General features: G+C 44.0%; 1 protein-coding gene across 2 annotated transcripts; it reads left to right on the top strand.

Annotated features, from left to right (window-relative positions):
- The first annotated feature begins 10,869 nt into the window (after positions 1–10,869).
- LOC134614832 (E3 ubiquitin-protein ligase TRIM65-like) lies at positions 10,870–24,340 on the top strand. 2 transcript variants are annotated; one of them, XM_063459048.1, is made up of 6 exons: positions 10,870–11,592; positions 13,326–13,421; positions 17,144–17,377; positions 18,844–19,015; positions 19,091–19,174; positions 23,576–24,340. In XM_063459048.1, the coding sequence occupies exons 1-6, from the start codon at positions 11,146–11,148 to the stop codon at positions 24,106–24,108; spliced, it is 1,566 nt and encodes a 521-aa protein (XP_063315118.1). In that variant the 5' UTR covers positions 10,870–11,145; the 3' UTR covers positions 24,109–24,340. The 2 variants fall into 2 exon arrangements, with proteins under 2 accessions (XP_063315118.1, XP_063315119.1); XM_063459049.1 differs by lacking the exon at positions 19,091–19,174.
- The last annotated feature ends 124 nt before the right edge of the window (positions 24,341–24,464 follow it).

Genomic DNA, 24,464 nt, shown 5'->3' with positions numbered 1-24,464 from the left:
GGGTGGGGTGGTGGGGGTGAGGCTGAGGGTGGTGGGGTTGATGGTGGTGGGGGGTGAAGCTGAGGGTTGTGGGGGGTGATGGTGGTGGGGGGTGAGGCTGAGGGTGGTGGGGGGTGATGGTGAGGGTGAGGCTGATGGTGGTGGTGGGTGAAGCTGAGGGTGGTGGGGTGATGGTGGTGGGGGGTGAGGCTGAGGGTGGTGGGGGGTGAAGCTGAGGGTGGTGGGGGTGATGGTGGTGGGGGGTGAAGCTGATGGTGGTGGGGGGTGAAGCTGAGGGTGGTGGGGGTGATGGTGGTGGGGGTGAGGCTGAGGGTGGTGAGGGTGATGGTGGTGGTGAGGGTGGGGTGGTGGGGGTGAGGCTGAGGGTGGTGGGGGTGATGGTGGTGGGGGTTGAAGCTGAGGTTGGTGGGGGGTGATGGTGATGGTGGGGGGTGAAGCTGAGGGTGGTGGGGGTGATGGTGGTGGTGGGGGGGTGAAGCTGAGGGTGGTGGGGGTGATGGTGGTGGTGGGGGGGTGAAGCTGAGGGTGGTGGGGGTGATGGTGGTGGTGGGGGGGTGAAGCTGAGGGTGGTGGGGGTGATGGTGGTGGGGGTGAGGGTGTTGGTGGTGGGTGAAGCTGAGGGTGGTGGGGTGTGATGGTGGTGGTGGGGGGGTGAAGCTGAGGGTGGTGGGGGTGAGGCTGAGGGTGTTGGGGGTGATGGTGGTGGGGGGTGAAGCTAAGGGTGGTGGGGGTGATGGTGGTGGGGGGTGAAGCTAAGGGTGGTGGGGGTGATGGTGGTGGGTGAGCCTACCTTTCCCTGGTGGTCCAGTGGGCTCCCTGGTGGTCCGGTGGCCCCTGCTCCCGGTCTGCAGCTCCACAGAGCTGCAGACCGTGTAATCTCGCGAGATTCAGAGCGTTGCCGTGGTAACCCGCGGCAACGCTCTGATTGGCCAATTCTCGCGAGTCACATGGTCTGCAGCTCTGCACACTGCGGAGCTGCAGACCAGTGTCTGCGGTGGCCGGCCTGGCAGCAAGGAGGGGCCTCGCACCCGGCGGCATACTGGGCAAGCCGCCGGGCCCCCTCCTGGTGTCAGGTCCTCGGTCACTGACCGAGGACCTGACACACTCTGCTAACAGGCGGTTTAGGCGGCCGCGAGGCCCCCGCCAGCGCGAGGCCTTAGGCGGCCGCCTAAACCGCCTAATTAGAGAGCCGCCTCTGACCAGGGGTCATGTGACCAACTTCCTGTAGATCTTTCTTACAGGGGGATAAGCTTTACCCTTTGATATGGTAATTGGGTAATTCAATACCTTTACAAGTCAGGAAAGAGATAACCACTTCCCCCTATCCTCATCTCTCTCTGTTCCTTCTTGGCTGTGCTGCAGAGCAAACGTGGGCAGATGCCATGTGCTAGCATGGGGAACCATGTTACTCTGTTGCTTCCTTTTCTTCCTTGGTGGATGTGATGTTGGACTTGCAGCAGTGAGCCATTACTAGATGTGAAGGCCTAACCGTGGGTGAGATCAAACGTGTGGGGAAGGGGATTACTATATAGATAGATAGATTTAAAAAGGGTTGTTGCTCCGTGGGTCTGGGCTGTGTGTTTGTGATACATTTATAGTATTGTGTTGTTGCCTTCTAAATAAATACCTTTTAATGTAGACGAACCTTGTGTAATATATATATTAATTTGGTGATACACCACAATAGACAGGGCCGTGATGTCATGTTTTTATAAATGTATGTTTTAATGTAACTTTGGGCAACAACGTTGCAATAAAATGTGCTATATAAATAAATAATAACAGTTACTCTGCCCACTCCAGTTGTAGACTACTGGTGGAGGCAAGAACACTTCACACAATTTCCCCAGAAATTGTAGCTTTTCTAGTTATTCTTATTATAGCCAAATTTGCCACCCTAGCTCCTCCCACAGTTTTTACACTACATAGACAGTAATATACCAAAACGTGCGGATTGTTCCCGATCGGATTGCTATTACTTTGTGGAACGTTTTGCCGAATGGTTCATGGAATATCATCGTTCTTGTGGCGAAATTGGTCCAATAGGAATGAATGGCAAAATGTTCAAAACTAGAGTGGGAGCTGGCAAAAGCTGAAAAATCAGGACATGATTTCTAAACTGCCACCACTCTCTCATTTTCAAGCCCATCTACACAAATCTTATATCAGAACGTTCAGCTATCCCTGCTGCCACTTAATATGTCCATGGCTAAGCCATAGTCCTGATAGTTTTCGCAATATGATCATTTGTTTGCAACTCATGCCGTCCATTGACATTCATTGAAACTTCACTCTGGCCAGCTCAAACTTGAAGGGCAATTTCTAAACTGCGACTGTGCCTTCTTCTTTTTTTTTTTTTTTTAATTCTTTATTTATTACAAGGTTTCAACATCACATGCAACAGTAACAATATTCCACATAAACCCATATGAACACATTCAGGCAGGTACAGATACATGTAGTTTGCATAAAAGTACAACAGCAAAAAAACGTTAACGCTGGATATGGTGATTGCACATCCGCCATGAAGGACCACATAGGTACATGGTGCTCCACCTAATTTTTTACAAATGTAAAATAGAGAAAGAGAGAAAGAAAGAGACACGACTGGTCTCATCACATGATTCGTGCTGGCCAGGAGAATAATATCACGGCTTCTGTTGAGCTATGCCTTACTTGGGTACACCTCCCCTCTCCATCCCTAAGTATAAGGTAGCCTCAATGGATGTTCCGTCAAACCAATCCAGTCCCCAGGCAGTAGTAGCTCCCTGAAGACAGGGCAAGGAAAGTTCCGACAGATGGTAGGGAATAGTGGATCCAGTCAGAGTCAAAAGGGAAAAATAGTGATAGAAAGTATTAAAGAGAGAGAATAAAATAGAGATAGGAACAAAGGAGGAGTCTGGGGGGGGGAGGGAGGGTGTGTAAAGGGGGGGAGACGCTGGAACTCATCAGCTCATTTGATAATCAGTGTATGTAATCAAAGTGGTGCACCTTATTTTGATGACAACAAAATGTATGACATCCATGGGGCCGTTTGCGCCTTGCATACCCCCCAGCGGGATCCTGAAAGTCCCGCTACGGGAGAAGACATGGAGTGAATTAACAGGTGACAGAAATTCTCAGAGAGGTAGGGGTATGGGGGAATGAGCCCTTCCCCCCATCTCCTAATCGCCCACTCCACTGTCTATCCATGGAGCCCAGACCTTTTCAAACTTCGCAATCGTGCCTCTGACCTTAGCCGTCAATTTGTCCATAAGAAATGTATCTTTAATCTTTTGCAGAACAACATTTAGTGGGGGAGTTACACTTTGTAGCCACATTTGTGCCAGGGCTCTCCTAGCAGCCAAATTTACTTTATGAATCAATAACTGTTCCGTTCTTGACCAGTCCTCTAGAGGCCTGGCCAGAAGGAACACCCAAGGGTCCAGTTTGATCTCCCTATCAAAAATATCTTTCAGTAACCCTGCTATCTGTTTCCAGAATTGCTGAACTTTCGGGCAGTCCCACCACATATGTAAATAGGTTCCCTTGTAGCCACAACCTCTCCAGCATAAATCCGTAGACATTTTATGCATTCTACAAAGTTTAACCGGGGTGGAATACCACCTGAACATGGTCTTGTAAGCTTGTTCCTGCATGGAGACACATATAGACGAAGTTGCAGCGGCCTCCCAGATTTCCTGCCAGTCAACCCCCCCTCAAGCTCCTCACCAAGGTCAGCTTCCCATTGGGATGTGTAGGTGAGTGCCCCCCACTCCAAAGTGGAAGTACTTAAGTGCGCATACATGGCAGTGATAAGGCCTTTTGGGAATTGCTCTTTAAGGCACATGTTTTCGAAGAATGTAGGCGGTGTTAACGCGATAGTTCGAACTGCCGGTGTCTGGGCATAATCCCGAAGTTGCAGATACCTGAAGAAGTCAGAAGGGCGCAGAGTAGCCCTAGCCTTCAACTCCTCAAACTGAAGAATCGAACCGCCTTTGTATAAATGACAAAGACGTTGGATACCATTGCTCTCTATGCCCCTGAAATCTCTAGCGTCCAATCCCGGGCTAAAGGCTGTGTTCCTCAGGTACGGAGCTAACGGGGAGAACTGCGGGGATAACCCGTATTTAATCTATGTGGCATCCCAAAGTTTCATAGAGTTCGCTATTGCTGGGCACTGGATGTGTGGTAACGGTCTGTTGGCCTTAGGAATCCACATGAAGAATTGGGGGATGTCAGGCCCCATGAGGGAAGACTCTAAATCTACCCACCTCCTCTCATCCGGGGGAGAGTGCCATAACGCTATTTGTGTGAGCTGGGCTGCCAAATAATAAAAATACAGATTCGGCAAGCCTAACCCACCTCTCGATTTTGCTCTGTACAAAATATTTCGTGAAACTCTATGTTTCTTGTTTTGCCAAATAAATTTTCCAATGGCCTGCTGGAGCGTACCCAAGTCAGACGTAGTCAGCTGAACCGGTAGAGCCTGAAACAGAAACAGGATCCTAGGGAGCACATTCATTTTTACCACGTGGATCCTGCCGATCCAAGAGATCGGCTTATCCTGCCATCTTTCCATATCCGTAATTAAAGTGCGGATTAAGGGCACATAATTTTGCTGGTGGAGGTGGGCCGGATCCGCCGTCAGACGAACCCCTAGGTATTTGATATGATCTCTAGCAATATGAATCTTATAGGTCTCCCTTATGTGAGCTATGTCCGAATCTAACATACCGAGAGGGAGAGCGCTCGATTTGGATAGGTTCACCTTATATCCGGCCAGCCCACTATAGGAGTCCAACACGGTCATCAATGCTTCCATCGATGCCCCCGGGTCAGCAGCACGTCATCGGCAAAGCCGGAGACAACGTATCGCTGACCCCTGATCTGAATTCCCAGAATCTCTCGTGTATCACGCACCTTTTGCAATAGGGGCTCCAATGATAGAGCGAGCAACAAAGGCGACAAAGGGCAGCCCTGCTGTGCCAAATTTTTTAATACTGCAGAGACGTACTATGCATCAAAATGTGGGTCTGGGTCTTGTGATTCTCGCAATATAAAGCTCTTCACTGTAGGATGTATAGTTTTTAAAATACGACCGTTTGAAGATGACAACCGCCAAAATACTCTGACCTATGCGAGGCTGGAGCAGCAAGTGATGTCATAGACAGGGCCTTTTGTACACCTGCTAATGTTTTTATAAATGTATGTTTTAATGTAACTGTGTTTAATGCACTTTGGGCAACAACATTGCAATTAAATGTGCTATATAAATAAATAATAACAGTTACTCTGCCCACTCCAGTTGTAGACTACTGGTGGAGGCAAGAACACTTCACACAATTTCCCCAGAGATTGTAGCTTTTCTAGTTATTATTATTGTCACAATAATTTATATTTTTATAATAAATTTGTAATTAATGTGTGAGATCAAAATCCTCTAATTAACCTATTCCAGGATCTATGAGAATTAAAATAGTAGGTAATTGTCAGCTTTACATTAATATAATCAGTTGAAACAGTGCCACAATATCAATTTTGATATGATAAAAATTATTAAATTAATTTTTGATAATTTTTATGCCAATATTATTTTTTAATATTTATTACTCCATAAATATCCTCACAGTATACTTTGCCATACACACAGTGTGGCACCTATGAGAGGATGTATCATATATTGAGCAGGAAGGTCTCACCATTCCAACTGTGCCAATAAAGGAAGCCTTCAAAATGGGCCTGACTTTTCCAGAGAATACCAGGGCCTTGCCTGTTCTGAGCCATGCCACTCAATAAAGAGCAGGAGGTGGGATGCCTGGTAATATTTAATAAAAGGAAGACTGCCCCTTGCTTTAGGAAGGTACAGTTGAGTCAATTTAGGTTGAGGAGACCATCCCATTCAGATAAATCATAGAATTGTCGACTGGGGGGTTGGTAAAGAAGTAGATAGGAATCTGGATAGGTATACTTTGGAACAGATATAATGTTCTTGGGAGCAGATTAATCTTTATTACATTGATTCTATCCAGCCACGAGAGTCTTGATTAACTCCAGGACTGGAGATCACTTGTAAGACAAGTTAGAATAGGGAGAAAGTTGTATCGGTGTATGGAAGGAATGTCAGGTGTCAGCCATACTCCCAGATACTTCATCTGTTGTGAGCACCATAGAAAAAGGAAACTAGTACATATATTGTGTGAGTGGGCTTAAGGTATGGTGATGTTGCGAATCTCTGAATTATGCATTTTAAGCTTGAGGGTAGAGAAACACCAATATTCGGTGAGGTAAGGGGGTGGGTGACATAAAAAAGCAGGTCACCAGCAAAAGCAAACCCTATCCGTGGGATGAAGCTCCACAACTTATGTGCAGAAGTTGGGCTAGTTCCTGAGAGGATTTCAGCCTTAGATCTAGTGGGAGACTGAATGCCTCCATGGAGTTTACATTTAAGGAGGCTATGTTGAAGCTTGTAAAGTGCTGTAGCGGAATGGACGCTTGCCAGACACTTTTTATTCCTCTTTCTAGGCTGTCCGCATCCCCTGTAGCAGAACTTTCACCTTTTGTGTGTTTTTCCCCTGTTTTTTCGTGTGGTTCCTCTTTGGCTGTTCGCCAGACTACATACGAACGGAATCCTTTTGTCTCCCAAACGAGGACCACCCCTATGCCCCATTAAAACGTTGACACCAGCCACTTAAGTGCGAAACCACAAGGGAAACAATTAATGAGTGCTTCCCATGGGTGGCTGACATTTCATATAACCGTACACGTGGCAGAGAGAATGGCGGCCATCTTGTCTCCCGAACGTGGGCAGTGGTACATGGTCTTCGAGTGCCTGGAACTCTTTTCGGCTAGGCACTTGTGCGAACACCAGTAAGCATCAGAGCGTTGCCCGTTCCAATTCCCGACTACCTACACGAACGACGTTCGGGACATATGAACTACTGATATCGGGGGCGCATTCATATCCTGAATATAAGAGATTGCCTTTTATGGTGTTCACACTGGAACCTCACGAACTGAGACCGTCCAGGACACCTATTTTTCTGGAATTGTTTCAGGCTAGCGCCTCGTGTCTGGCCAGACAAATGTTTACCATGGTGGCATTCCCGTTCTGCTGAACCGATCTGAGTGATTCTTGGATATGTTGGACACTCAGATCGGGGCTATCGGGAAATGTACTTTTTGTGGGGTTCCAGGGTATGGTTGAGGTACTTGTGGGGTACAGGATATTTTGTTGGATTTTATGTACCTGGGAGATAATTTAATTAGAGGGGTTTTCTCAGAAAACCCTGCATTATTGTATATGAAACCCTTTACATGGCACTGGGAATAAAAGCCATGTATGTGACAATAAACTTCAGTTGTACTCCCAGAACTGTGTATCGTCCAGTCTCTGGGGAGGAGGTGGGATATTCCTTAGCCGTTTTATTGTTCCTGGTTATATTTTGGTGGATCCAGCGGAGAAGACTAGGACTAGGCTAGAGCTCCGCTACAAGTTCATAGATAGTTTCAAAGGTATATGTGTGATCCAAGATAGTGCCCTTTACAATAAGAAAAGGGACAAAAGGATTAACTTACTGCTCCTGTAAGACAAACGGCACAGTCCTAGTCATTACAATGGTTATCTTTTCTTCGAGTCAGGGTGATTGGCTACAAAGGAATGAGGAAAGTGTGTCAGGAATCTTACCTGAGGTGGGAGTCTGAAGCGCAGAGATGTTCACTCTCCCTTCCAGATAAACACAGTCCAAGGTGACCAGGTAAGAAGCCACCTGGACTGTGAATCTGTGCAAGAGTGCTGTGCAGGAAAGATGCTCCAATACTCAGTACAGACAAGGTCACAAGCAGAAGGATACTCAAAGTCAGAGGATGTCAGAGGTGAGAATAAACGAGGAGTAGCAGAAGTCAGAGGATGCCAGAAGTCAGGATAAATGATGAGTGCAGCCATGGTCAGAAGCCGGGGTCAATCTGTATAACAAGCTCAGGAGACTAGAAAGCAAGAACTACACACGTTAACCAGAATCAAAGAACTGACAAAGTTCCCAGGGCGAGGCAGTGCTTAAATACCCGGTTGATAAGCGATCTGCCTCAGGTGAAGCACAGGTAATAGCCACAGAAGAAGTCCAGCCCCCAGTGCTGCAGACATAGCCATGTTTAACAAGGATAGAATTACTCAAAATAATACATTCTGTTGTGGCTTAGAGACCGTAAAGCAGGCCCAGGACATTAAGGATCCAGGTTCAGAACCATGAGACAGTACCCCCCTCTAAGAACGCACTCCAGGCGTGAACAAGTTCTCTAGAGTTGCAGTACACCTCATCATCGGTTTCACTATCACTAAGATAGTCCTTGTAACCCAGAGTCCCCAGTCCCCAGAGTGGAGTCCCTTAACAGCATGGGGCTCAATAGTACTAGCTTCTGGTACTACTGGAGATAGGTCAAGGTCTTCGATGATGCAGGTGCAGGTGCAGGAGCGAGTTCATGGCTAGCAATGCCTTCTCGAACATTTGTAGATCTTTTTTGAGGACTTTAGTACCATTTGAGGCAAAGGTACAAGCCGCATGTAGGTCTTCTTTGAGCTGGCAGGAATAAGTGGTGGTTTCAATCAGGGCCAGTGCAAGGATTTTTGCCGCCCTAAGCAAAATAAAAATTTGCCCCCCTCTCCCAATGTGATATCACAATGCCCCACCCATATGATCTGCCATATGAACTAACGCCAGTTGAAAAATTGACATTCGGAACAAAACAAATTGCACATGTCTACTGGGTAAGTACCTCCACAATCAGAAGTGATGATCACAGCAAATCACAATGCATTCCCATAGGAGGCCTCCATGCTGAGGAAACATGCAAAAATTTAAAAATAAAATTTCTGTGTGTGCATTTATCCAGATTTTGCTGCCCAAAACCTATGGTAGGTATTAGTCACTCCCTTTAACCCCTTAAGGACACATGACATGTGTGACATGTCATGATTCCCTTTTATTCCAGAAGTTTGGTCCTTAAGGGGTTAAACTCTTTTATCACAGTTCAACCTAATTTATGGATTTATGCTAATTGAAGTAATTTTTAATAGTTAGGCTGTTTCAGTATGGCATCCCCTACCTCACCAGGAATAGAACATAGAAGTATAAGGTGAGACATTTTTCTAATAAAGGGACAAAAGAGTGCCATGATGGCCAAGTTCAGTTTTAACTGTATGCCTTTGTCATTACAACCCAAAACTATCCCAAGCTGTATCTCCTAGAAAGAGGAAGGATAAGGCTAACTGCTGCATGGGCTGTGTTTCAAAAGCCATTTCGGGCAAAAACCTATGTCTATCTTGCACCGAGGAATTTGCTGAAACGAGTTCTTCCGGAAAGTCACCCCAGAGGAGTGGATATCTGACGTTATTGCAGAAGGATTCCAGTAGCCTCATATATAAACCTCCAAGGAGGAACAAGAAGTTGGAAACTGATAAAAGAAATGGGCTAATTATATTCTATGTGCAATCTCATCTTCAAGGTCTATAGGCGGTCTACCTTCCAGGAAAGGAAAATATCCTGGCAGACTACTTGAGCAGGTCACATCTGTATGCGGGGAAATGGAGTTTGAACAGGAACGTATTCATGATGATTATAAGGAAGTTGGGCATGCCTCAGGTGGACCTTATGGCATCCTACAAGTATGGACAGGTACTAAGATTCTATTCCCAATGGACATACATAAGAATAGAAGCCCAGAACGCTTTATCTCAAAGGTGGGATTGCGCCCTGTGATACATCTTTCCCCCATTCAATTGATACACAGTTTTGAGAAAAAAATTGTCAGGACAAGATCACATACATCACAATTATTTCTTACTAGCCAAGGAAACCTTGGTTTCCTCTATTAAAGAGGTTATTTGGATGTTGCCCCTGTCTTGGAACCTTCTCTCCCAGGGACCAGTAGTTAATCTATCTCCACACCATCTCAGTCTTGCGGACTGGCTTTTGAACAATAGACGCTTATGAAATCTGGAATATCACATTATAAGGTTTTTTCTTGTTTTCATATTCTTCAAGATAAATCTGTACAGTCCTTCTTTCCATTTCTTTCCACTCTGGACTGTAAGAAGAATGCTGGAGTAAACTGGAGACACCTAAAATAGTAATACTGTTGTGTAACTACTACTAATCCATTATTTACGTAGTAATATTGTCATGCAATGTTTTATACCATAAGTGATAAGCTGTACAAAAATAATTGAGAAACTATTTGAGGTGTACATTCGCACTTACATTCAGCACGCACAAAATTTTGGATCAGGAAAAAAAAAAATTGCACTAAAGAAAAAGTGAACATTGCTCATAATAAAAAAATAAAAATAAATGTGTCTCTTTAGGAAACACTCCAGGCACCAAAACAACTTAATCTGAATGAAGTTGTTATGGTGCCAGGATGCCCCTGGATTCGTTTCCATTAGTGAATGGGGAGTCACTGATTGGTAGAGAGTGTGAGCTGACGACTCTCAGCGGTGCCACCTGCTTGGTGGTACTCCGCATTTCCTGTGAGTGAAAATTCTGAAGTTGGATGCCGCAGGGGGGAGAGCTGTGACCGGCGCTGAAGGCAACTTAAGGGCTAAACTGTTCAAGAATAGTTTAACCTCTTAAGGTATGAGTGCCTCCAGTGGCCTTCTGGCACCATAACAACTGCATTTAGATGAAGTTGTTTTGGTGCCTGGAGTGTCCTTTTAATTCTGTAATAAGTTTGAGTTCTGCAGGACCCCTCCCTAGGCAGCAGATCCTGAACACAAAGGATACATTCCCATTTCACTCATTTCTACACAGCAAGCTCCCAGTCTACAGTACAGGAACCTCTAGTGTCATGTGATCACTGTGATCACATGACAATGGGAAGCAGACTATGCTGTCTTGCTTGAGTTTTACTTTCATTTCTCCACTCAGCTTTAAGATTCTATTTCCCTTTACTACTATTCTCTGCCCTTTCCTTCTATACCTGAAGGAATACATTTTAGAATAGCTCATCTGCATGAATGGAACTCATTCGCCTCTGCAATATTTTACATAACAAATTATAAATAACTCTAAACGTTTACCCCTATTAGTTTCCAGCACCTTGGCTTTGCATTTCCTCAGTAATCTCGCTATATATATTTATATATTTTTTTTTTCTTTTCTTATCTGCAGAATGTCAGAATTAGGCAAAATTCCAGAATCTCTACCGGATAAATTAAACTGCAGTATCTGTCTGGAGATATTCACCTTACCACTGTCATTACCATGTGGACATAACTTTTGCCAGCGCTGTATCCATGAATACTGGGATAAACAAGGAGTGCAGATGACTTTCTACGACTGTCCTGTGTGCAGGGAGAAATTTGAGAAGCGCCCAGAACCCATGAAGAATGTCGATCTCTGTGAAATAGTGCAGTATGTGAAGGAGATGCGACATTTGGGAGCCCCCTTCAGATCAGAAAACAAGACTGAAGACTTAAGGGAGACATGCCCCAGGCACAACCGAGAGCTCAGTATGTTCTGTTGCACTGAAAAGAGGTGTATCTGTCAGGAGTGCATTGTAAAAGGCTGCAAGGGTCATGAGTTGGAGCTTATTGAAACTGAAACACAGAAAGAAAAGGTAATAACACTGATCTCCAGATATCTCAAACTGCAGCCTCTAAGATGTTGGTCTACAAACCCTATAATTCTCTTTCAGAATAGGAATTGTAAATAGCAGAGAGTTATAGGGGTTGTAGTCCAACAACAGCCAGAGTGGGCCCAGGTCAACATTCCTACTGTTGTCTATTACAGGATACTGTGCAGATTACGTTTTTAACCACTTAAGGACACATGACATGTCATATATTCCCTTTTATTCCAGACGTTTGGTCCTTAAGGGGTTAAAGGGGGTTTGTTCTATGTTTTTGGACTGATGAATGCTGTTGCTGCTGCCCAAGAGTAGTGGGAGTTTGAACACAGGGCTTAATTTTGTTTGTATTTAATTTTCTATTACACAGCCATGTTACAGTGCTTACATCCATTAGAGATGTGCATGGGCCGATAGATTTGTTTTTGTTTTGTTTTGTTTCCATTAGTTCATTTTGGAATTTTGGTTCGTCCGAAATATGAAAATGATCAATTGGAATGAAATAAAAATCGGAAAAAATTAGGAAGTAATAGAAATGTGGGTGCCTTTGTTTCCATTATTCCAAAGGAAGAAGCTGAAACACTGCATATCCAGACTCCTACCACCATGACCACTTAAAAAACCCTTTAGTGAAGCACTTTTGGTGTACGGATCATGCCCATGCAGTCGCACAGCTCAATTCTCTTCTATTTAGGACTATAATATAATATTTAGGTGTTAAATCATTTGTTAAAATAATATGACAATCCCACATAAGATTTCCAAATCAGGCAACTGCTGTATTTAGTAGATACCTCCCGAATTTAGTATCCTTAAAAATGGTAATCTGACATAAGGGTACCAAATTAGGGAGCTGTCTACTAAACACATATCCCGAATTTGGTACCCTTAAAGGGTACCAAATAGGGAACTGTTCTGATTAGTAGATAGCTCCCTAATTTTGTATCCTTAAAGGATTCCTATAGTGCCAGGAAAACAAACTTGTTTTCCTGGCACTATAGTGCCCTGAGGGTGCCCCTACCCTCAGGGTCCCACTCCCGCCAGGCTAAAGGGGGAGGAAGGGGGTTAAACACTCACCTTTCTCCAGCGCCGGGCTCCCTCGGCGCCGGGGACTCTCCTCTTCCTTCCGACGTCATCGGCTGAATGCACATGCACTGCAAGAGCCGCGCGCGCATTCAGTCAGTCCATAGGAAAGCATTCTCAATGCTTTCCTATGGACGCTGGCGTCTTCTCACTGTGAAAATCACAGTGAGAAGCACGGAAGCGCCTCGGGCGGCTGTCAATGAGACAGCCACTAGAGGCTGGATTAACCCTATTGTAAACATAGCAGTTCTCTGAAACTGCTATGTTTACAGCAGGCAGGGTTAACCCTAGAGGGACCTGTCACCCAGACCACTTCATTAAGCTGAAGTGGTCTGGGTGCCTATAGTGGTCCTTTAAAATAGCAATCCTTAAAACAGGGTACCAAATTAGGGAGCTATGTACTAAACAGCTAAACGAGACAAAATAAAAGCCTTTTCCCCCTAATTTTGCTGTTTCAGTTGCTTAGTAGATAAGTTCCTAACCTGGTACTCTTAATAATGGCAATTCCGTGTAACCATACCAAACTAGGGAGCGATCTACTAAACAGCTGTAAGAACAAAATTAAGAAAATCCTGTAATATGTGAAACCATTCTAAAACATTGTATTAAATAAACTTTTTCTGTGTTCTCTTTCTTTACAGAAAAGGCTCTCAGAAGTTCTGCTTGCTAATAGCAATAACAGGAAGCAGACTGAAGGAAAGATTGCAAATCTGGACCAAACTGTAGAAAACATTAAGGTATGAAGTTAAAATCATACTTCTCTCTCTGAGTAAGACATGATGGTCATTTTGCTAGAGGAGAGATGTACAGACTTCAAAAAATGGATAATGTCCCTTTAAGTGAGTAACTGGACAGTGGTAGTAACAGTCCTTAATACAAATACGCTAGTAACTAGCAACACTTAAGGTGTGACATGATGCTAAAGGCTGCAAGCCACCAAGACCAAGGGTACTATAGTTTGGCTACTACGAGGCCCAACAGAGCACTGATGTAGACTACCACTGTCCTAGCAGCCTATGATCTGCTATACTAGCTAAATCCTAAAAGTGGGATATACCTCTTATCAGTGAGATGACTTCCACTGCTCCCAGATAAAATTTGAATTTACTTACTGAATGTTGATCGATTGTGAATCTCAAAGAGTTAAATAACCTTTAATGGCAGGAGGCTTAACCACATTATGGAAAAAAAAAGCATATGGGGGTCAATATGACCCCTTACTACTATAAAGGAGGTAGACCTCACTTATGCATCCACCTGCCATGCGACAGGTGGGGGCATATTTACTAAATTGATCAACTAGTGATTGAAAAGCCCAGTTGCTATCAAGGCCCTATCACAGGGGCATTGGGCCTGTACAAATATGGGAGGACCTGGTGGACAGATCCCACGGCCATTGGATGAGAGATATGAAATAAAGTAAAAAGTGGGGGGACATCCTAATCTGTTCCCTAATCCACACTTTTAAATTGAAGTCGTCTACTGATGGTCACAGATGTAGGTGCGGGGGTGTAAGTATAACTTGCAACTGAGCAGCATTAACTGCTCAGTCGCCATTTTTTTGGCATGGCATGTGGGGGTGTAAATGTTTTATATCTCCACCATGTCCCAGCTCGCAATGCCTCGACTAGGGGTATGTCTGCTAAAGAACAGACAGCCAATGGCTGCTCACTGCAATGACTGAATGAATTTGGTCTGTGAGCCATTTAGTCATTCTGTCAATGTTAGCTTTGTATTCTTTTTCTGAGGAAATGATCGAAAATGTAGATTATTGGTCATTGTGTTATTCTTAAGAATGTCTGCTTAAAACCTAAAGGAACCCACTGGACACAAAAAAAACAAGTGCATAGACTGATATTGATGCTATGTTCCCCCCGTTTAAATCTTTAGTTTTGCTTAATAAAAGTTTTACAACTTTGTGGAACATAACCTAACTAATTAGAATGGAGTGTAAACAAAACCGCAGAATGAATATGAGGTAAAAATCTACTAAATGCACTTTAGTTGTGTTTGTGCTCAGAGTATGACTCGAATGTCATTTTAAAGGAACACTATACTTTAAGCCACACTTCTAAGCCCTCTGGGTAGAAAACCCGGGACTCTTAGTTCACGGCTCTCATAGCCAGGCATACTGTGATGTCACATACACAATGCCATCACGGTCTGCTATAGAATCACAAGCGCATCGCGGCAAGTGTTGCACCTTCACCTATTGTCCCCATTGTGCCTCAGTGAGTAGCATTGGATTGGACCATAATTCTGGAGGATGGACCACTCTGGGAGTACTGGGCAGCTGCGCCGATAGAGACCGCATATACGCACTAAGCTGTGTTTTATGGTGGTCAGAGTAAAAAGTTAAAAGATAAATCTGTATACATTTAAAGGGTTACATCAACCACCATGGCCACTTTTGCTTTTAGAAGTGGTCATAGTGGTAGGAGTCTGTATGTGTATTGTTTCTGCCTATATGGAGATATGTGCACTTGTGTGCCGGGAGCTAGTTACACCCTCGGGACACGTGGCCAGAAGGTGTCAAATGGCAGCCCTGAAAATCTAAATTCTGTGGAACAAATATGTCCAATGCCTCTGCTCCCTCCATCTCTGTGCTCTAAGCTAGCTAAATGGTCCAATCAAAGGCTTCTTCCTTTGCTGAAATATTGGGCATACCACCGCTCACTGCCCTCAAGGTTACACATGTGGTCTCTTGCTCCCTCCAAAAAGTGCTACAAATAATCCTCACCGGCTCTCTCACAAGATTCCTCGTGGACTTATTCCACCCATATTTTTCAGGCTCTTTATACCAAGATGATGGTAGTTGGATGCATTTTGTCCCGAATGTTATTAAAATTTGTGTGAATTTTCTCAATACTCTACATTGTATAGGATTCGAATGCAAAAGCACCGGTTTTAATCCGGACACCAAAAGCATCTGGGCGAAAGCTGCAGATTCACTCGGGCGGACCAAGTTCTGACCACATTGGCAATTCTCATATCTACTAAAGCCAAATGCGGTTGGAATTCAGTAATTTTCAACTAATTTTGTCCACACAAAATCCGGTATTAGTTAATAAAATCAGTCTACACACAGATTACATTTTAATAGAACACTCCAGATCCTTGAAACACGTTAGCTTGCTGAAAAGCTTTGCAAGTGTGTCACATTTTTTTAATTTTAAATAAAAAGTGCAGATTTCAGCAGAAATTTACACTTTTATAAAATAACCTGGTTCCCACCCCCCCACCCCCGGCTGTTAATCAGATAACTGGTCCTGTTACTTCCTGCTTTGGTTAGCAGTGGAGCTAAACTCAAGAGGCAGAATTTGCTTAGAGTACCTACCTGCCTTGCAAAAATGTCTAATTGAGCTGCATTATGAAGTCTGTGATTGGACAGCCACAGAAAGTGTAGGTGGGGTTAGAAGGGGAGGGTTTGCAAAGGCAGCAGACAAGAAAGCTACAGGTTTTGCAAGCAATTTGTTTTTAGATAAACCCAGATGAAAAAAATGCAAAATTAGATGCATACAATTTTTAATTTGGGGTATATCTACTAAACATTGATTTTTATTTATTTTGTATTTTTATACATATGGCTCAATCAATATGTAATAGCAGTTGGTTTCTTTTAGAGCTTTACACTATCAGGGATATTTACTAAAGTGAATTTAAAATTTAAGGCCAGAATAGCTGAACTGAAAGCTGACGCATAGCATTTTTCCAGTTTGGCTATTTTGATCATAAAGGCACACTAAGTCACCAGAACACCTGCAGCTTATTGTATTTGTTCTGGTGAGTATAATCATTCCCTTCAGGCTTTTTGCAGTAAATTGCAGTGTTTACTTACAGTACAGTAAATTGCAGTATTTTCAGAGAAATTGCAGTGTTTACTTACAGCCTAGCGATAACTCTGCTGGCCACTCCTCAGATGGCTACTAGAGGTGCTTCCTGGGACATTCAGTGTCTCCACCCTCTGCATGCAGACACTGAACTTTTTGATGCACATTGTACATTGATTCAGTGCATCTCTATGAGGAGATGCTGATTGGTCAGGACTGTGTTTGGCTTTGTGCTGGCTCTGCCCCTGATCTGCCTCCTTGACAAGCTCGGCCAATCCAATGCTTTCCTATGAGGAAGCATTGTGATTGACTCAGATCACTTCTGATGATGTCAGCCAGGCAGATAAGTGGCAGATCCAGCAGCAGCTGACTGGAGTAAAGGTAAGATGTACTATATTTAGGGTGGGCAAGGAGGGGAGGACAGGGAGCTAGATAATGTTTTTAACACTATAGGTCAAAATAGCCAAACTGGAAAAATTCTGTCAGCTATGCTTTCGGTTTGGCTACTTTGGCCTTAAATTTTGAAAGTTACTTTGCATTTTCACTTTAGTGAATAGCTCTGTGTCTAATCTTTTAATCTGTGTCCAGACATTTTTATTATGCACCTTTTTTTAAAAATCTCTCCACAGGCTTCATGTGATAAGACTGTTTCAGGCATATCATCACAATTTGACCAGCTGAAAGAAATGCTTAATGTATCCTTCAATCTGGCCATAGAGTCAATGAGGAACGAAGAGAAGGTAGTACTGGGGCAGGCACAAACAAACCGGTATCATTTACAGAGGCATTTGGAGGCACTACAGCAGTACAAGAAGGAGGCAGATCAGTTGCTTCAAAACCCTGACAATGTTGCATTCCTACAGGTATGAAATACTGATTTGTCTGTCTGTCCATCCATCACAACCATGCAGGAGTATATGGGGTCCAGTACCTCTGACTCCTTAAAAGCAGCTGAACAGACAACCCTTTCTTGATTAGATATAATCTGTATTTGGGGTTATGTTTATCTCTTGCCACATGAAGACATTATGTCAAGATCACATAGAACCTGTAATATTGCATTTAAGAGTCAAATCATTATAGTCTCTTACACATTGTCACAATAATATTTTTTTTTTTTTTAACTCCACATGGATAAGACATCTCAACGCTATATATATGCAGCCCTGTCCCTCTTGCCCAGACACTTTGCTGGTGGTTCTTACAGAAGGTTGCATGGACAAAATCGTATGAAAAGGGACAATATAGTCACCAGAACAACTACAGCTTAACCGTTTAAGGACTGAGGCAGTTGTAAACAAAACGTAAACAAAACCTTGAATTTGCGCCATATGTCTGTTCAGGCGTAATTCACCTGTTTCATATTATGTGCACCCACACTTATTATATATAATTTTTGTTCAGGAGAACAGGGCTTTCATGTCACATCAAATATTTGTGCATTAAACATAATTTAATATGAATAAAATATAAAAAAGAATTTTAGTTTTGCATGGCATTTTAACTGTGCATGTCACAATACTGTTAGCTGTTACTGCAATAAAGTACACATATTTGTATTCAGCGATGACTCACGCATAAAACAGTACCCCAATGTACAGGTTTTATGGTACAGCTTAATGTAGTTGTTCTTGTGTCTCCCTGCAGGCATTTTAATGTGTATTGTGTCCCTGCAGGCATTTTAATGTAAACGCTGTCTTTTCATAGAAAAGGCAGCGTTTACATTGCTGCCTAGGGACACCTCCAGTGGCAGTCACTCAGACGGTCACTAGAGGTGCTTCCTGGGTAAGTGTTGCACAGTGTGATTCAATGCATCTCTATGAGGAGATGCTGATTGGGGCAGCACATAGTTTGTCCACACACTACAGGAGCTTCCCAATGCTTTTCTATGGGAAAAAAGGTTGGCTGAGATAATCAATATTCATGATCTCAGCCAAGGAGGCAAAGCTGGGGATGAGCCAGCCGCAGCAGGTCTGCACGGCGCTGGAATGAAGGTGAGGTTTTTTTACTTTTGTAATGGGGGCAAAGGGAGGCCGGCCAACATGTTTGTATTCCTGACACCATAGTGTTTTGTTTTTTTAAAATCACATTTGATTCTGAAATCACAAAGGTTGGCATATGTTTAGTAATGTATTCAAGTGAGTTAACAATCTTTAAATTATGTATATTGGATTAAGTCTACCATTCTTTAATCAATTTTATGTATTAATTAGTTTTGCTGTATTTAGATTCTGATGTTTTAGTTAGTTCCACTTTGGTTTAAACGCCACAATGAACGATGGGACAGATAACTATTATTTTGTGACTGTATTATGTGGCTCTGTTCCAGGGTCTTCCCAACATTGTCTCTCCAGGTTCTGCCCCTGTTTTGGAAGACTTACCTCCTTGTGGAACCTCACAGCTGAATGCAGTGACCACGATCTTACCTGAAATTACTAAGCTCCTAAAAGTGAACCTGCCCAATGCTATTTTCCCAGCTATGCCACAAGCTGGGAGTGAAGGTTAGTTTGAAGTATGGAAGAGTATAAGATGTTGTGTTTGTTTTGGATTTACACTCTTGTTGTTCTATGTTTTAGAGTCTCAGCCATCAACGTCGCCTGCAAAACCATTGGCAAGGGATTCACATGTCATGAGTGAGCTTAGAGAACAAATGTACCAAGGTGAGGATTGATACTGCTGTAGTCCAGCTTGCAGTTTACTTTTTTTTCTTAAAGAGTCTGAAACAACCTTTTCTTAAATGTTCTTGACACATGGTAGATGTTCTCAAACATTTTCTGTCTGGTTTAGAAAGGGGTTGGCGCATAAGGACTACTCTCCTACTTTGTTCTATTTGCAGTAATCCACATTTAAATAAATAAATAAATCAAACAATGATTATTGAGATGGGACCAAGATCTCTCTACCGGCCCTACAGGGATGCTGGGCAGTCGGCCCAGATCCCCAGCGGCAGAGTACATTACAGGGAGGAGAGACCACTGGTTTCACTACCCAGCGGCAGAGCGCATTATTGGAAGAGGAGACAGTCAGTCCCCCTCTCTACCAGCAGAGAGAATGTCAGGGAGAGGAGCCTGTTACCCCCTCTCCCCAGCAGCTGAAAGTGTGTAAGGGAGAGGAGTTTGTTACCCCTCTCCCCAGCGGCAGCGTAGCCCACCAAGGGAAGACACTAAGCCCCCCAACAGCGCAGATGGGACCGTGGTCTCTGCGCCCAAGCTACTGGGAGTGGAAAGCAGCGTCCTCCCTCCCCAGTGGCAGAGTGTCCTACAGGGAGCAGAGACAGTTGGTTTCTCACCCCAAGCGACAGGACAACTTATGGAAAGGGGAGACAGTCGGTCTCCCTCTTCAACAGCAGAGAGAGTGTCAGGGAGTGGAGCCGGTTACCCCCTCTCCCCAGAGGCAGTGTCCTGTACTAAAAGGGGAGACAGCCTGGCTTCCCCTCCAGCAGCAGCCCCAGGGCCGGAGTGAGGAGCCTACTACGCCATTCCCTCACCTGGGCTCCAACCAGGCTGCTCCTGTGGTAGCGCTGGCACCAGGGCAGAGCACCGCTGGTCTCTGCCCACCCAGCAACCCACCAATCCAGAGTGCTAGTACCCCCCAGAGACGAGGTGGAGCTCCTGGACCTGGACAAGCGACCGACTACTCCAGGTGTAGTAACCAATTTTCGTGGGTGGGTTATACTCCGGATTCTGTTTTGTGGGTGGGTTGCTGGACTAACCAGGGCACTGACCGGCAGGAGGTCAGATACCCTGTTAGTCTGGTGGGTAAAGGGGAGAAATGTGGCAGAACCAGTTCCGCCACTTGTGCCTTGAGAGGACTGCTTGCCAGCCTCTTGTCATGTGATTATGGTCCCTGGGAGGTTTGGCCCTTGAAATAACATATTTGGGCATAATGGATTTTTGTTGTGCTGCTGCTGGCCCTTTAACGCCCAGAGAAAGGATTTGTACTTTTAAATTGGCACTTCGGATGCAGTCAAAGTGCCGAAGTAGTCGAAGTGACCACCATTTGAAAACCGAACACGTGGCCATTTTAATTTAGTTGAACGCGGTCAGCGGTGCATGCCACTAAATCTATGGAACTAAAATCGGCTACCCATTTGCAGGAACACCGCTGACCGCTATCTTCTCAGGAACTTCGATGCTTCGACTGAAATCGAAGTGCGTTCGACAATTCGAACGCACTGTTAGACTGGGCTATTTGCACGAACGGCCGAGTTGCCTCATGTTTGTGGCATGTATATTTTGGAAGTTATTAATATTTTGTAAAAACTGTATTTCTCTGCCTCTGATAATTATATTACCCATTGTGTTCAGTAATCATATCACAGGCAGAGGGGAGTATTTTGTGTGGGAGTTGGATTAAAATAACTTCAATTAAAATAACTTCAAAACGAAGTGTCGTCTCGTTATTGGGGGAATTGGATTGTATGCTGATTGCCAGGTGTATAAGCTGATTGTATGCTTTTCCTGTTCAGTTGTTTACAGCATTCATGTGCTTGAGAGCATTCGTATGCTTCTCCGATTCGGTGGTTGTGGTGTCTGCTGCCGTGCTTGGAGTCCTCAGGAAGCGCTAGGAGCATCCTTCAACGGAGGTACCCAGTCGGGGTGCCCGTTGATCTGTTACATTCCCATATTACTTTTTTTTTTTTTTCAACTTTATTTTGTGTCCGGACCTAGGTCCTGGAGGCTGCCATCTTTGTGTGGGCAGATGAAGGCCCCGTGGGACATGTCATTTGCCCACACTAGATAGCGCTGTGAAATTCCTGCGCATGTCCAGTTAAACACTTTGGCATTCGCTATTGTCCAAAATTCAGACGGGAATTTTGTCCATTAGTTTGTCAGAAAGACAAATTAATGAATAGAAATTTCAAAACAAACAAACAATCACCGAATGTCAGTGTTCGTTTGTTCGTTCTGTTTATTACAAGGAGGGAGCTACTGGCTCGCAGCTCCCTCCTTGTAATATGTAAAAATAGAAGTGGCAGTGAGCAGTGCTCCCTGCCACTTCATAAGCCCCCCATGTCCTCCCTCACTCTATGGGGGTCAATATGACATCCATATTAGCATAAGGGAGATTGAAATCTCCTGAATGATCCTACTTGCGATGCCGTGAGTAGGGGCATATCTACTAAACAGTAAGCAGCCAAAAATAATATTAAAAAAAACAAAAAAACCTCCCCTCCAATAAAGTATCCCATTGTGGGACACCTATTCAAATAAATAATGGGGGACATAGTGTCCCACGGGTGGGGGCTATTCAACCTAGGGTCCCCTCCACCCCCCACCCATGAGCAGCATGTGAGGGCCCTAAATGACAATGGGGCGGAGGACCTATTGTCGTAGTCTCTGGGCCCATCCCATGAGCGGTGGGTGGGGGCCCTAAATGACAATGGGGGGGGGGGCAGGTCCTATTGCCTCCCCTGGCCCCCACCCACAGGCAATGGGTTGGGGGCTAAATGTAAAAATACCCCCCCCAGGTTACTAGGGGTCCCCAAGCCCCTAGTCACCCAGCCCGCCAAATTTTTTTTATAAAGCACTACCTACCCCCCTCACCCTAAAAATAGTGAGGGGGAACAATACAACTACCTGTGAATAATAAAACAATACTTACCATATGATGTCTTCTTTTTCTAAAACCTTCTTGAGATGTGGGTGGAGGCCCTAAATGAAAATGGGGGGAGGACCTATTGTCTCCCCCGGCCCCCACCCATTGTCATATAAGGCCCCCACCTGCCGCTCATGGTTGGGGGTCGGGACGACGATAATAGGTCCTCCCCCCATTGTCATTTAGGGCCCCCACCCACCGCTCATGGGTGGGGGCTGAGGAGGGGGACAATAGGTCCCCACCCTCCCATTGTCATTAATGGCTATTTAGGAAGTGGGTCAAAGCTGGTCAAGCGTAGGAAAAATACATAAGACAAAGTAATCCCGTCTTTGTCTTATGTTTTAAAGAAAAGTAGATCAGATAGAAATAAAAGAACAGATCCTGAGAAATGGAGAGAAGAGGAAGAGATTGTGGAAAGGTAAGTTCAGCATGACAGTGCTGTTTTAACTGTTAAATGTTTAATGACAGTTGTACATGGTACACGTCTGTGTTCATTGTGTGCTTGTAACATATAATTGTATGTGATTTGAACGTACATCAAGAACGTCTAACTTCCAAAGCAAAACCACCAGGACAATATAAAAGATTTGCTTAGCACATGTGCATTTTAGCTGTGATCATCTGAGCAGGTCGGCCTTAGTATTTGCATACACCTTTATCGCACAGTTTTGTGGATGGAGATCTTGTAAGAGGCTGAGAATGCCATCGCCAGAAGGACAAGCAAACTTTGGGTTTAAACATTCATAAGAGATTTAGCCCCTTTAAGGCACACTCCACTACCCCGATGTTGAAATCAGTACTTCGCAATGAATCCCAATGAATACAGGTATGCATTTTTCTTGCATGTATTCATTGGGGGTAGATATTAAAAGATCTTGCAAAATATGCACTTCTTATGAACTACAGCCTTTGCAAATCCTTCACATGAAAATAGCCTATCCGAGACTTTTCATTGAGAAGCATCTGAAGCTCCTACTCCGTGCACAGCATTTCGATCTGAGGAATGCAGGCCTGCCACTACCGTTCGCTCAGGGGAGCTAACAAAAGCAAAAAGCAAACCTCCCTGGCTGTCTCATTATTATGGAATTTTGCTCAACCATAAAGCAGCTTTATGAGTGTGAAGTGGACCTTTAGGGTAAGACAGTGTGCAGGACCTCCTAGCATCAAGACAACTTTATTGGGATGAAGTTGCTATGATGCCCAAAGTTTTCCTTTAAATATATAAGAAATTTTCCAGAACTAGGGGCAGTTTAAAAATGGTGTTTTAAGATTTTTTTTATCTTTGTATTTGTTGTATTCATGGCACATAGACCTGTGCCTATCTATGGCACACAAAAAAGTAATTGTTTCCCCAATGTATTGGTATGGTTTTACTGCATCAAAATGCTAGCTATCTTTGGCCTGTATGCTACTGATGTTAAAACTAATCTTAATTTTGAGAATGTCTTTGTTTATATCAACAGATTATCGTAATCTGACGTTTGATCCTAAAAGCGCCTATAAATATATTCAACTTTCATGCCAAAATATGAAAGCTGATCATAAGAGCAATATTCCACAGACAGCCATGCCCGATTCACCAAAACGTTTTCGAACCTGGCAGGTGTTCTGCAGTGAAGGATTCTCCGAAGGCCACCATTACTGGGAAGTGGAGATCTCCCAATTCTTTGTACGAGTGGGCATAGCCTACAGCGGTCTACCACGAACAAATGATGAAAGGAGTGAAATTGGTCGTAATCAATTCTCCTGGAGCCTAAATGTGCTAAGCACCAGACACTCAGCTTGGCACGATAACCAGGAGCAGAGGCTTCATAAATCACAGTACCGCAAAATTGGGATCAGCCTAGACATCACAGCTGGCAGTCTCACTTTCTATGGCGTCAAATATGGTGGTTTAGAGCATATCTATTCTTTCACCTGTATTTTCACCAACACACTGTACCCGGTATTCTGGATTGGAGAGGACACCGTTGTTAAACTATGCCATAAGACCTGAATTTCAAAAACTATGTAGAATTCTTCTTGCAGACAATTTAACCCCAAGAATTGGTTAGTTGGCTGATTTACATCTACATTTACTTTGTCGTGTGTATCAGAGACCTTTTTAGCTTTATCATCTGGTGTATTCTGGTTGGATTCTAAGTGTTGCAGGTATGTACTTGGCTCACGTTAAATTTTCTGTTGCCATCATTATGGGCTACCAAAATAATAAACAAACACAATATTAATTAGCTGTATAAAAGAAAATTACATCTGTAAAACAAATAGTCCAGATCATCCGAAGTGGCTTAGAATATCCTGTATTCCTGGTGTTCTAAGGATATACAATGTCATAAAACTGGGTTTGCATAT

The sequence above is a fragment of the Pelobates fuscus genome, chromosome 6 (genome assembly GCF_036172605.1).
Source record: "Pelobates fuscus isolate aPelFus1 chromosome 6, aPelFus1.pri, whole genome shotgun sequence".
NCBI lineage: Eukaryota > Metazoa > Chordata > Amphibia > Anura > Pelobatidae > Pelobates > Pelobates fuscus.
The sequence above is the reverse complement of the archived record's forward strand: the minus strand, read 5'-3'. Positions and strand labels throughout refer to the sequence as shown.